Source organism: Mirounga angustirostris, unplaced genomic scaffold, assembly GCF_029215605.1.
Source record: "Mirounga angustirostris isolate CCGP_5_RB_7025 unplaced genomic scaffold, mMirAng1.0.hap1 SCAF_5, whole genome shotgun sequence".
Taxonomy (NCBI): domain Eukaryota; kingdom Metazoa; phylum Chordata; class Mammalia; order Carnivora; family Phocidae; genus Mirounga; species Mirounga angustirostris.
Window position 1 is genome coordinate 156,753,297 of NW_026991713.1, and position 12,445 is coordinate 156,765,741.

The window sequence follows — 12,445 nt, forward strand, 5'->3', positions numbered from 1 at the left end:
GGGCTCCCTGCTCCCTGGGAAGCCTGCTTCTCCCTCTCCCACTCCCCCTGCTAATGTTCCTGCTCTCGCTATCTCTCTGTCAAATAAATGAATTAAAAAATCTTTAAAAAAAAAAAAAGGTATATTTTGAGGTTGTTTGGAATAGTTGACATGTATTTTCATTAGGCCAAGTTTGTTAATTCTGAGAAAGATGGTTAAAATTTCCACTATGATTGTACATTTGTATATTCTAGAACTTCTATTATTTTTTGCATATATATATTTTGATGCTATTTTATCAGGTGTATCTAATATATTGTCTTTGTTATCTTTTATTTGTCCCCTCTCATTCTCTTTATAATTTTAATTTTAAAAAAGAATACACATTGATGAGTATATAAAACATAAGTGTTCTAGGTGGTGAATATGGAATGTAGAGTGAGAGAAAGAGGGAAAGGAAGAATCATTCCTAATAGTGGAATAATACGTTGTACTTTATAATATACCATTTTTATTTAGATGCTGAATTTTAACTCCTGATGATGTTAATTGGTTTATTAACAAGAATTTTCTTTTTAGTGTTTCATCAGAGTCACATTTTTGGAACTTTTCATATTCCAAACCATATCTGCTTTTGAGACCAACTTTGTGTTTCTGTTTATTCAAGTATCCTTCTTTTCCCCCAGTATCATGACATAGACTGAATCTCATAGTATCTGGAAATACAATCTAGATATTTTCTGATTATGTCAATAATAGTCAATAATAGTATTTACATTTATAATTTTTATGTAAATTTCCATTAAGAGCTATAGTATTTATAGTTACTACATTATAGAATGATAAATTCCAGAAAAAACAGTTACTGAAATGTTTAATTTCAGCCTCTTATGTATTCAAAAAATACTTTTGTGCACCTATAAAGTGCCACTCATTGTATAATGGTAAGCAAATGGTGAACACAACAAATCTCTATTCTCACTGTGCTTATTTTATTACACTCTTCCAGTAACACAGATATTTGTAGTTTAGGTTTCTGCATGTTGCTTAAATTGACCTTATAATTTCCTTCTTATTTCCAGCACATTTTGCTGTTTCTGTTGGAGGTTTCATTTATTTTGCTACCTACTTTCCACTTGTTACAGTCTCTACAAACTTTGCACAAATGACATTCTCCCAGAAGCTGGCTTCCTGTCTCAGCTCAAATATAGCAATGGGGCTGGGAACTAAATTCCTAGTCACGGCAGAAATGGAGAGTGAGTATTTACCTTATAAATTTGACCATATTCTCATAAGATATTCACAGTTTTAAAATTGATTAATATTGTTAAACTGTCCTTCAAAAAATGATATTACTTCATACCACCACCTGTCGTACATGAGCACTTCCACATTCTCTCCATAAATTTACTCAAGTCTGTTAGTAGCTTTCCCTGCTCATTTGGAGTTCCTGGCTGCTGTCTAGTGCTATGACTGGAAGCAAAACAGGTCTGCTTTTAGTGACTTTTAGTCTTCCTTTATTCATCAGTGCAATATCTACACAAAAATTCTTCTAGTCTTCTCTTCTATAGATAGCATTTATCCCTGCTTTTCAATGATTATGGTTTTCTAAAATTATATTTTCCAGTGAACATTTAGCATGAGGAGGGGCAGAGAAGGAGGAGTCAGTGTCTTAACCCATAGGTTTGCTTATTTTTCTTAAAGTTTATATTCCTGACTTAGTATATTTTGTTTTTGTTTCACTCATAACTGATTGTTTCTGGCATGCTAGGAAGCATCTTACATGATTGCTTGCTCAGATGTCCTAAATTCTAATGGTATAAGAAAGTAACTGACTATAACAGAAATCTCTGTAGAATATTAACACCTTTTTTCTTCACTCTTTAATTATGATGCAGATGGATAACTGTTTTAGTGTCAGTTGGCACCTAAATTAAATGTCAACTGTTATCTCTTAGAAATTGGAATTAAATGGAGTAACATCTTCTCACCACCCAAAATGGAGAACTTTGACTTTGCCCATGTACTGGGAATGTTTTTATTTGATGCTTTCTTATATGGCCTTGTGGCCTGGTATATAGAAGCTGTCTTTCCAGGAGAGTATGGTGTGCCCAAGCCATGGAACTTTTTCTTGCTGGTGAGTTCTAATGCCTCTGTTACTGAGAGAGGCCACAGTCCTTATGAACATATATTGTAATTTCTGTAAAAGCCACCATGAGCTAATTTTGCACTGTCTGTAATTGATCCAATAGTTCGGGTGAAAGAATCATTTTAATGACTCTGCCCATTCATTGGCCTTTTCCTAATACATTTTAAAGCATCCAGTATATATAACCATAAATAATCTGTAGAGGATGGCCTGTAACTCCAAACTTTAAAAACTCTGAGTATTCCATCACAGTTACAGGCAAGTATTTCATAAACAATTAAACTCGGGCATAAAGAAATTAATATAGTATGGGTTTTTGGGTGGTAAAAGGAGAGGTTTAGGTATGTCCCCTATCTGGGCACTCACCACCTGTTTTATATCCTTGTTTAGCACAGATGTCTTAGAGTCAGAGCCATAGCATGATGGGAATCATGTATATCTTGCTCTCCTTTTTCAGTCTTGTTTTTATTGGCTTATGTATTGGTAAGAGAAGATATGACAAGGAGTGATACAGTCATTTTTGCTATGACCTCATTTTGGAGCAGTTTTCATTTGTTCCTCTTGGACAGTTATGATTTTAATAGAATAGTCTGCTTTTATGCCTTGGGGATTCAAATTAAGCCACTTAGCTCCAAAATTTAATCCCAAGAAATTTTCAGCAGTCCATCTCAGTACAAAAGGTAACAGGCTAAAGTATTTTCTATTGCATCATTTTTCAATCCCATTGTAGTGATTTCACTTTTATTCCCCCCCCCCTTTTTAGCGCTCTCATTGGTTTGGGGAAACACCTGAAGGAAAAAAGGAAACAAGGCAATTTTATGAAACAAATGAAAGCAAGTATTTTGAAGCAGAGCCTACTAATTTGGTGGCAGGTATCCAAATCAAACATTTGTGCAAGGTATTGTTTCACAAATTTTTTTCTTCTTGATGGGACTGAAATTTAGTTTATAGTTCATGATTATTACTAGAGATACCAAGAAAAAGATCACATGCTAATAAAAAGTCTGTTTACTTCCTTTGAGAAAAATCAAAATTAAAATTTTTCAGTATGTAATAAAAAGTCACACCTTTCTCCTTCCTCCAGAATAGATTCAGGTTTTCTATAAACTATATGGTGTCTTCCACAAATGCCCTCATTTTAAAAAGTAGAGTCTATTGGAGATGAATAATTTGAACGTATGAACATTAATTTCTGTTCGCAAATGTTTTGCATTTATCTGTTATGTAATCTCTTCTCTGTCAAGGAATTCATCAAGGGAGGACTTTTGAATCTCTTAATTTATCTGTACCAACTGTAGGCATGTAGTATTCAGGTAACCTATACGTTGGCTGGCATTGCCTCTCAAAGGTCTACCTAAGCTTGGTTTGAGCTCCTAACCCCGAGCCTTGGGAAACCCAGAGCCCCCCCTGCAAATACAGCTAATTTTGGAGATGTGTATATAACCATCAACAAAACAAAACAGCCTACTGAATGGGAGAAGATATTTGCAAATGATATATCTGCTAAGGGGTTAATACCCAAAATATGTAAAAAAAATTCATACAACCCAACACCAAAAAAAGAAATAATCTGATTTAAAAATGGGCAGAGGACCTGAATAGACATTTTTCCAAAGAAGATGGCCAACAGACATCACTGATCATCAGGGAAATGCAAATCAAAACCACAATGAGATATCACCTCACACATGTCAGAATGGCTAAAATAAAAAACACAAGAAACAACAGTGTTGGCAAGGATGTGGAGAAAAAGGAACCCTCATGTACTGTTGGTGGGAATGTAAATTGGTACATCCACTGTGGAAAACAGTATGGAGGCTCCTCAAAAAATTAAAAGAATTATCATATGATCCAATAATTCCACTATTGGGTATTTACCCAGGGAAAATGAACACACTAACTCAAAAAGATATATTTACCTCAGTGTTTATTGCAACATTATTTACTACAGCCAAAATGTGGAAGCAACGTAAGTGCCCATCAGTAGATGAATGGATAAGGAAAATGGGTGTGTGTGTGTGTGTGTGTGTATATAATGGGATATTACACAGTCATAAAAAAGGATGAGATTGTGCCATTTGACACAACATGGGTGGACCTAGAATGTATTATGCTACATAAAATAAGTCAGACTAAGACAAATATCATGTGATTCCACTGATAAATTCAGGTAACGTAGACGTTGGCTGGCATTGCCTCTCAAAGGTCTACCTAAGCTTGGTTTGAGCTAAAAAGTGAATAAACAAGAAGTAGAACCAGAACTGTAAATACAGAGAATTGATGGTTCTAGAGAGCAGCAGGATGGGAGTTTGGGGAAAATGGGTGAAGATGAAAGAAAGAGACAGGCCTCCAGTTATGGCATGAGTAAGTCAGGGGAGTAAAAAGCAGAGCATAAGGAATATAGTCAGTGATGTCATAATAGTGATGTAATGGAGCAGATGGTAGCTATACTTGTGGTGAACATAGCATAATGTATAAATTAAGTTGTACATCTGAAACTAATGTAACATTGTGTGTCAAATATAACCAAAACTAAAAATATTGAGTAAAACCCTTGTTTTAGATGGAGGAATATCTAAGGTGGTGCCTCAGGGTGCCGTTCAAACAGTAGGGACAGTAACAACTTAGGGCATTATTTGTCAGGAACCTCAACAGAAGCCAAAGGTAAAGAAGGACCATCTCAAATATATTTGTAGGGGTGGCTTTTGTGGTCTGATTGAGCAAAATTTAAATAAAATTGTGCTATAAGAAATACCCCCAACTTCTTTAAAAGGACTGAAATAGTAAAAAATGAATAGAGGCCTTTGAACTGCCAAACACCTACAAATAGAAAGCAGGCTAGAATAAAACAGCTGCGGCCATGGGATGCTTTTCATGGTGAAGGAAGGATGATTGAGAAGTCAGAGTCGAGAATAGAAAGTAGAGTCAAGAACCTTGGAGAATTATTCTCTGGTCTTGAGTCCTAATCAGAGAACTGCCAACAATGCCAAATTTAGATTTCAGAATTTCATTTGACTGCTTTATGCTTCTTGCCTTCCACTTATTTCACTGAGAGTATGTGTAGTGGTTAATTTATGCATATCCCACTAGTTTGTGTTAGGTTTGTGAGGATCCTGGGTGGAAGATGGTAGATTTCAAGTCCCTTTGGATCACAGGTCTTCTGTTCTAGAGTAGTTGTACTCTAAGAGGTAATCTCTAGAAACTAGACCACAAGAGGCTCATTGACACCTGGACCTGATTTAGATGACAAGACCCTGGACTTTGAGCTGATGCTGTAAGTAGTTGAGACATTTGTAGCACTGAGAGCAGGTGAAGGTGTTTTTATGTGAGAACAAAATGAGTCATTGGAGGCAGAGGGTGGACTATGTTGCTGGCAGCCTTCATGATGGCCCCCAGGGATCCTCACTAATATTCATATTTTTGTACAGTCCCCTTCTGCAGTGAATAGGCTGACCTTGTAACCTGTATAATACTGTGCAAGTGAAGTATGGGACTTCCAAGGCTGGATCATAGAAGTCATTATGGCTTTAGGCTTGGTTGTGAATTGCTTGCTCTCAAGATAGCACCATGCCATTCAAGCTGCTCATATGGATAAGAACTGAATCTTCCCCAAACAATCAGTATGAACTTGAGTAGGCCTGCTTGGAAGTGGATACCCTGATCTTGATCAGGTCTTCAGATGACTTTAGCCCAGGTTGTCACTTGATTGCAGCCTCAGAAAGACCCTGAACCAGTTTCACCCAATTAATCTACTACATGACCATGCTTTTGCGGGTGGGCTCAGTCAAAGCAATAAGAAATATACTAGTGAGAGGAACACCAGCATCACTAATAAGGGCTGGCAGTAGGAGATACCTTAACAGAAATGGACTCACTAGTAGCAGTGGAGGTAACATGAGTCCAACGTAACAGAGGATAGGTGGTGACACAGGCAGGAACAATTTTTCTAATAAAGTGTCAAGAATGGAGTGGCAGTCTGGGACACCTGGTCCACAAATGATGGTTAACAGAACATAGCTCTCTTGAGGCAAGATAGGAGGATAGCTAGGAGGATATTGCCCAACCTGTACTACCAGAAGAAATAAAAGTTGTATCATCAGGAGGTAAGACAGCACCCGATATATAAATTCATGGTGGTCTCCACAATTTCCAGTGTTCAGAGCTCACACTCATTGACTGAAGGAGGGTCTGGATTGGCTAGGTAGAAGTGCTCTGCAACATCACAGCAAATGTACATGATAATGAATACCCAAGTCCTACAAAGGGACTTCTAGCAATTTACTTGGGTAACCATACTTGGAGATCCAAAGTACCATCCCGATCCTATTGTTAGAGTGAGGCTGTGTGCAGGCTAGGTAATAAATGTAATCTTGGCTTTTGATGATTTACAGTAGGTACCCTGGGACTACAGTGCCATCTAGTGGACATTTCTATAGTTGCCAAATGTATAATTAGAAATGACATACCTGACGATGTAAACCCTTATCTTGATTCCTTGGCCTCTGGGGAAGAGCTATCCTACTAGAAAAGCCAGGGGGAATCCTTTGAATCTTACTACTCCCACTGGTCAAGATGGTAAATCGAAGGCAATATCACATTCTTGGGAAAGTGGCATAGATGCAAGCAGCATGAGTAGCAATTCCCCTTAACCCCATTTAACTCTCCACTCTGGTCCTTGGAAACCTGCAGAATGACAGTGGATCTACCACAAATTCAAATAGTTCACCTATTTGCTGCTTTTGTGTCAAGTGTGGTAATTTTCACTTGTGGTAGATTAACACAGCCTGAGAACATGATATAGGGCCACTGATCTGGCAAATTCATTTTTCCTGTACCATCAAAATGGGGATCAGAGATCTTTGTATTCATTTGAATGGACAGCAACAGTATATATTTTAGTATATGTGCTGCCGAAGCGAGCACAGCAACAGTATATATTTATTTGTCCAGGGTTATAGGCTCTTCAGCTCTCTGTCCTAATATAATCTGAAGGGAACTGGATTAGCTATACATTTTGCAGATCATCACTCTGGCCCACTATATTGATAATTGGATCAGATAAGCAAGAAATGGCAAGTTTCTTGGAGGCCTTGGTCAGACATGTATTCTCAGGAGGGGACAGATAAAGCCTATAAAGATTCAGAGGCTCACTACATTAGTAAAATTTTTAGGAGTTAGTGATCTGGTATCTGCCAGTAATTCTTTCCGAAGTAAAGGATAATTTAGTGTATTTTATGACTCCCACCATGAAAAAGGAAAATAGTGCCTGCTGGCTACTTCAGGTTTTGAAACCAATATATTCTGTACCTGAGAATACTGTTTTTACTCCTATACCAAATGACACCAAAAACTGCCAACTTTGAGTGGAGTCTGGAGCAGGAAAGGACACTGCAGCAGGTCCAGGATGTAGTAGAAGCACTCCTGCTGCTTGGTCATCCCAAGTCAGCAGACTTTATGGTATTTGTGGGTGTCATACTGGGAAAGCATATCATGTTGATTTTATGGTAAGCCTCAATGGGCATCTAGTGTTCTGGATCAAGGCCATGCCATCAGCAATTGAAAGAGAGAATTATATTTTTCAAAAAACAGTTCTGGCATGCTGTTGAGCCTTGGTAGAGATGAAGCAACTGATCATGGGATACCAAATAACTGTGTCCAGAAATGGCCATCATGAGCTGGGTTCCATCATGAGCTGAACCATCATATCAGTAGGGAGAGGCAAGACCAACAGCTACCCATCATAAGATGGAAGTGGTATATCAAAGATTGAACATGAGCAGAATCAGTGGACATCAGGGGATGAGCAGGGGATCTAAATCTTGATGTCATCCATGACTATTACTTCAGTACTTCTCCCTCAGTTCACACACGTGGCCATACTGAGATCTCATATTAGCCAACTCACACAGGAGGAAAAAGTTCCGAGTTTGCTTCACAGGTAGCTCAGCTTGGTACATGGGTGAAGGGAGCTACACTGGAGCCCCAAATAGGAATAACCTTGAAAGACAAAAGGGGAAAGAAATCCTCCTAAAGGACAGAACTTCAGGCTATTTTCCCGGTCCTCCACTTTGTGTCACAGGATTGACCCGAAACCACTGAACTGGGCAGTGGTGAATGATCTGGTAAATTAAGGGCCTACAGTGAGAAAGACTAGAATATTAGGGACAAGAAATTCTAGGGTAGAGGCACATGGATGGAACTATAGGAATGAGAACAAAGTGGGAAGATCTTTGTAATGCATGTTAACATCCACAGAGACCACATATCATAGAAGAAGTACTAAATAACCATGTAGACAAATTGACTCAGGTGACATTAGCCAGCCTCTGCCATCAGTAATCATACAAGTGGTACAGGAATAGAAATCTATAGTGGCAGGAGTATAAGAAAAACTGATTAAAGTTGGAGTGAAGAAAGCAAAGAGAAAGAATGACATGAAATGAATTTGGTGGTATAGTCATAGTATAAACCATGCAGGGGTCCTTGAAGGCCATGATAAAGCTTGAATTCCATTTTTTTAATATTAGGAAATAATTATTGGCCTTTATTATTTTTTCTCCCAAGTTTTTATTAAATTCCAGTTGGTTAACATACAGTGTAACAGTTTCAGGTGTAGAATTTAGTGATTCATCACTTAACATACAACACCCAGTGCACATAACAACAAGTGCCCTCCTTAATATCCATCACCCATTTAACCTATCCCCCCACTACCTCCCCTCCTGTGACCATGTTTGTTCTCTATAGTTTGTTTGTATTTGCCTATTTGCCTGCCTATTTGCATTTTTAAATAGCTTGTTTCTTATTTGCCTCTCATTTTCCCTCCTGTATTCATTTGTTTCTTAAATTCCACATATGAGTGAAATCGTATGGTATTTGTTTTTCTCTGACTGGCTACTTTCCTGAGCATTACACTTTCTAGCTCCATCCACATCATTGCCTCACACCAGTCAGAAAGGCTAAAATTAACACAGGAAACAACAGGTGTTGGTGAGGATGTGGAGAAAGGGGAGCCCTCTTACACTGTTGGTGGGAATGCAAATGCGTGCAGTCACTCTGGAAGACAATATAGAGGTTCCTCAGAAAGTTAAAAATAGAACTACCCTGGGGCGCCTGGGTGGCTCAGTTGGTTGAGTGGCTGCCTTCTGCTCAGGTCATGATCCTGGAGTCCTGGGATCGAGTCCCGCATCGGGCTCCCTGCTCGGCGGGGAGTCTGCTTCTCCCTCTGATCCTCCCCCTCTCATGCTCTCTGTCTCCCATTCTCTCTCAGATAAATAAATAAAAAATCTTTAAAAAAAAAAAATAGAACTACCCTATGATCCACCAATTGCACGCCTAGGTATTTACCCAAAGAATATAAAAATACTAATCTGAAGGGATACATGCACCCTAAATTATGGAAGGAACCGAAATGTACCTCAACCAATATTGACCTTTATTAAGTAGAGAGACATGATCTAATTTATTTTTCTATGAGAACACTCTGGCTGCTGTGAGGATTATGAGTGGAAGAAAGAAGACAAATTGGAGGCTTTTATAATAGCTTGGCTAAAATGTGGCAGTGTGGACTAGTCTTGTGGAGATAGAAGTATAGAGATTCAGAATATATCTGGGGTTAGAGCTGAAAAGATTTGCTCTCTGGTTGGATATAAATTTGAAGGAAAAGAAGGAAACTAAAGTAGTTGGTTTTGTGCCTTGAGCAATGGATGGTTGGTGGAGAAATTTATGGATATTGGAGACATTGGGGGAGAATTTGAGGTTTGCTTGGTTAGTTGGTTTTAAAGTGAAACTTTGAGAAATTAAGAGCTTCATTTTGGATGTAAAACTTTACACACTTATGTAAGTAGAGATTTCAAATAAGCAGTTCATGAGCCTGATCCTTTGGTCTAGGGAAAAGAGAGGATGAGGACACCTAGGGAGAAAACATTTATTACCATTTGGAGTAAAAGAGAAATAGCTTCTTTTGTTACACAAAATGTTTTGCTTTATTCACCATCAGTGGGTTATACTAGAAGGAATATATGTTTAAAGTCTGAATGAAATGGGCTTGAATCCCAACTTTTTTATTTAGATACTGTAAAGTATTTTTACTTCATTTTCATTAAAAATTTAACCAAAATCTTTTTATTAGTTACATAGTGCCTGTGTCTCCTCCAGATAAGCAAATGTTTATATATCATCTCTCCTTAAAGGCATCTATTTTTTCTTAAATTTAAGGCTAATTGGTTGCCTGGAAAAGTCACTTCTCATGATGAGTTCAAGAAAATTTATTATTTTTTAGATTATTTAAACAAGTTTCTTGTTTTCTAGAGTGAGATTGATGCTCTTTCCATATTTTTGCATCTTTTTAAAAAGAATTTTATTTATTTATTTGAGAGAGTATGTGAGCAGAAGAGGGAGAGAGAATCTGAAGCAGACTCTGCACCCAATGCACAGGGCTTGATCTCATGACCAGGAGATCATGACCTGAGGTGAAACCAAGAGTTGGATGCTTAACCAACTGAGCCACTCAGGCACCCCTCCATATTTTTGCATCTTAAGCAGGAGCACTGCTAAACTACACATAAGAAATTTGAGATGCCTATAAAACATCTATATTTTAGATGTTCTATCCAGGTTTTCTATTGGCAGTTCTCCAAACCAGGACAAATGCATGAACTGAAGAAGATTATGGCATTATCAGCTTTAAGATATTAATTGAATCAAGGCCTGAATGGATATTACTGAGGGGATGTTTATAGATTTACTGTGAAATTTTACAGCTCATGTTATACCTTCAGAAATTTTTCCCCAATCATATTTTTATCCTCCTTAATTTTGGATTTTTTCCCCCATGAGATTGATTATGTGGTATGGTTTCTTGTATAGATACTTGATATGAGTGCTTGTCTTTCCAAAGTAATAGTGATAAAGTTAATATTTGTGGGTTTTCCTCAACAGGAATTCCGAGTGCAAAATACTACCAAGATAGCTGTAAAAGACTTGTCTTTGAATTTATATGTGGGGCAGATCACTGTTCTTCTAGGACCCAATGGGGCAGGAAAATCCACTACTCTATCTATTCTCTCAGGTAAGTGTATATATCTGCCCAGAGTATCCTCACATAGACACTGTAGATCAAGCCTACAAGACTTTTGTGTATTCTTTTGATATTTACAATTTAGCTAGTTCAGTGATACATAGAATTGTTCAGTAATCTTTCTTTTTAAATTGTAAATAATTTCATGTGAGAGATAGCAGATAACAGGTTTTACAAAGATTTTACAAAGTGACCATTATAAATATGCTCAAAGAACTAAAGGAAACCATGATTAAAGAAGTAATGGAATGTATGAAAACAGTATCAAATAGAAAATATCAATGAAAAGATAGAAATTATAAAAAGAAGAACCAGGTAGGAATTCTGGAGTTGAAAAGTATAATAACCAAAGTGAAAAATTCATTAAAGGGGCTCAACAGTAGATTTCGTGAATTGTCACAAGAGAACACTGGTGAACTTGAAGATAGATTGATAGAGATTATAAAATGTGAATAAAACAAAGGAGAAAGAATGAAGGAAAATTAAGTTTCATAGCAATTTTTGATACCTTTAAATGCACCAGCATTCATGTATTGGCATGTAGGAGAGGAGAAAGAGAACAAAGCCAAAAAGGTATTCTACAAAATAAGGGCTGAAAACATTAATCTACACATTCAAGAAGCTCCACAAACTTCATATAGGATAAATGTGAAGAGATCATCACCCGTAAATATTATAGTAAAAATTATTAAGGAGAAAATCTTGAAAGCAGGAAGCCAAAAATACTTTGTCACATTCATTTGCACCCCAATAGGACCAGAAGCTGACTTCTAATTAGAAACAATGGGGGCCAGAAAGCAACGGGATGATATTTAATAAAAAGTGTTGAAAATTTGAAATGATCAGTTACTAGTAATGAAATTGAATCAGTAATGAAAAAGCTGCCAATGACCAAAGTCCAGGAACAGATGTCTTCATGGGTGAATTTTATCAAACATTTAAAAGATTTAATGCTCATTCTTTTTTTTTTTTTTTTAAGATTTTATTTATTTATTTATTTGAGAGAGAGAATGACAGAGAGAGAGAGAGAGCACATGAGATGGGGGAGGGTCAGAGGGAGAAGCAGACTCCCTGCCGAGCAGGGAGCCCGATGCGGGACTCGATCCCGGGACTCCAGGATCATGACCTGAGCCGAAGGCAGTCGCTTAACCAACTGAGCCACCCAGGCGCCCCTTTAATGCTCATTCTTCTCAAAGTATTCCAAAAAATAGAAGGGGAAGGAAAACTTCCAAATTCAT

General features: G+C 37.5%; 1 protein-coding gene across 1 annotated transcript in view; it reads left to right on the top strand.

Moving 5' to 3' along the window:
* LOC123840994 (phospholipid-transporting ATPase ABCA3-like) overlaps positions 1 to 12,445 on the top strand; it is a 157,206-nt gene that overhangs the window by 31,814 nt on the left and 112,947 nt on the right. The window contains exons 10-13 of the mRNA XM_064590317.1: positions 1,062 to 1,235; positions 1,938 to 2,116; positions 2,892 to 3,026; positions 11,069 to 11,198. Of these exons, the coding sequence (XP_064446387.1) occupies positions 1,062 to 1,235; positions 1,938 to 2,116; positions 2,892 to 3,026; positions 11,069 to 11,198 (618 nt within the window). The remainder of the gene's footprint in view (positions 1 to 1,061; positions 1,236 to 1,937; positions 2,117 to 2,891; positions 3,027 to 11,068; positions 11,199 to 12,445) is intronic.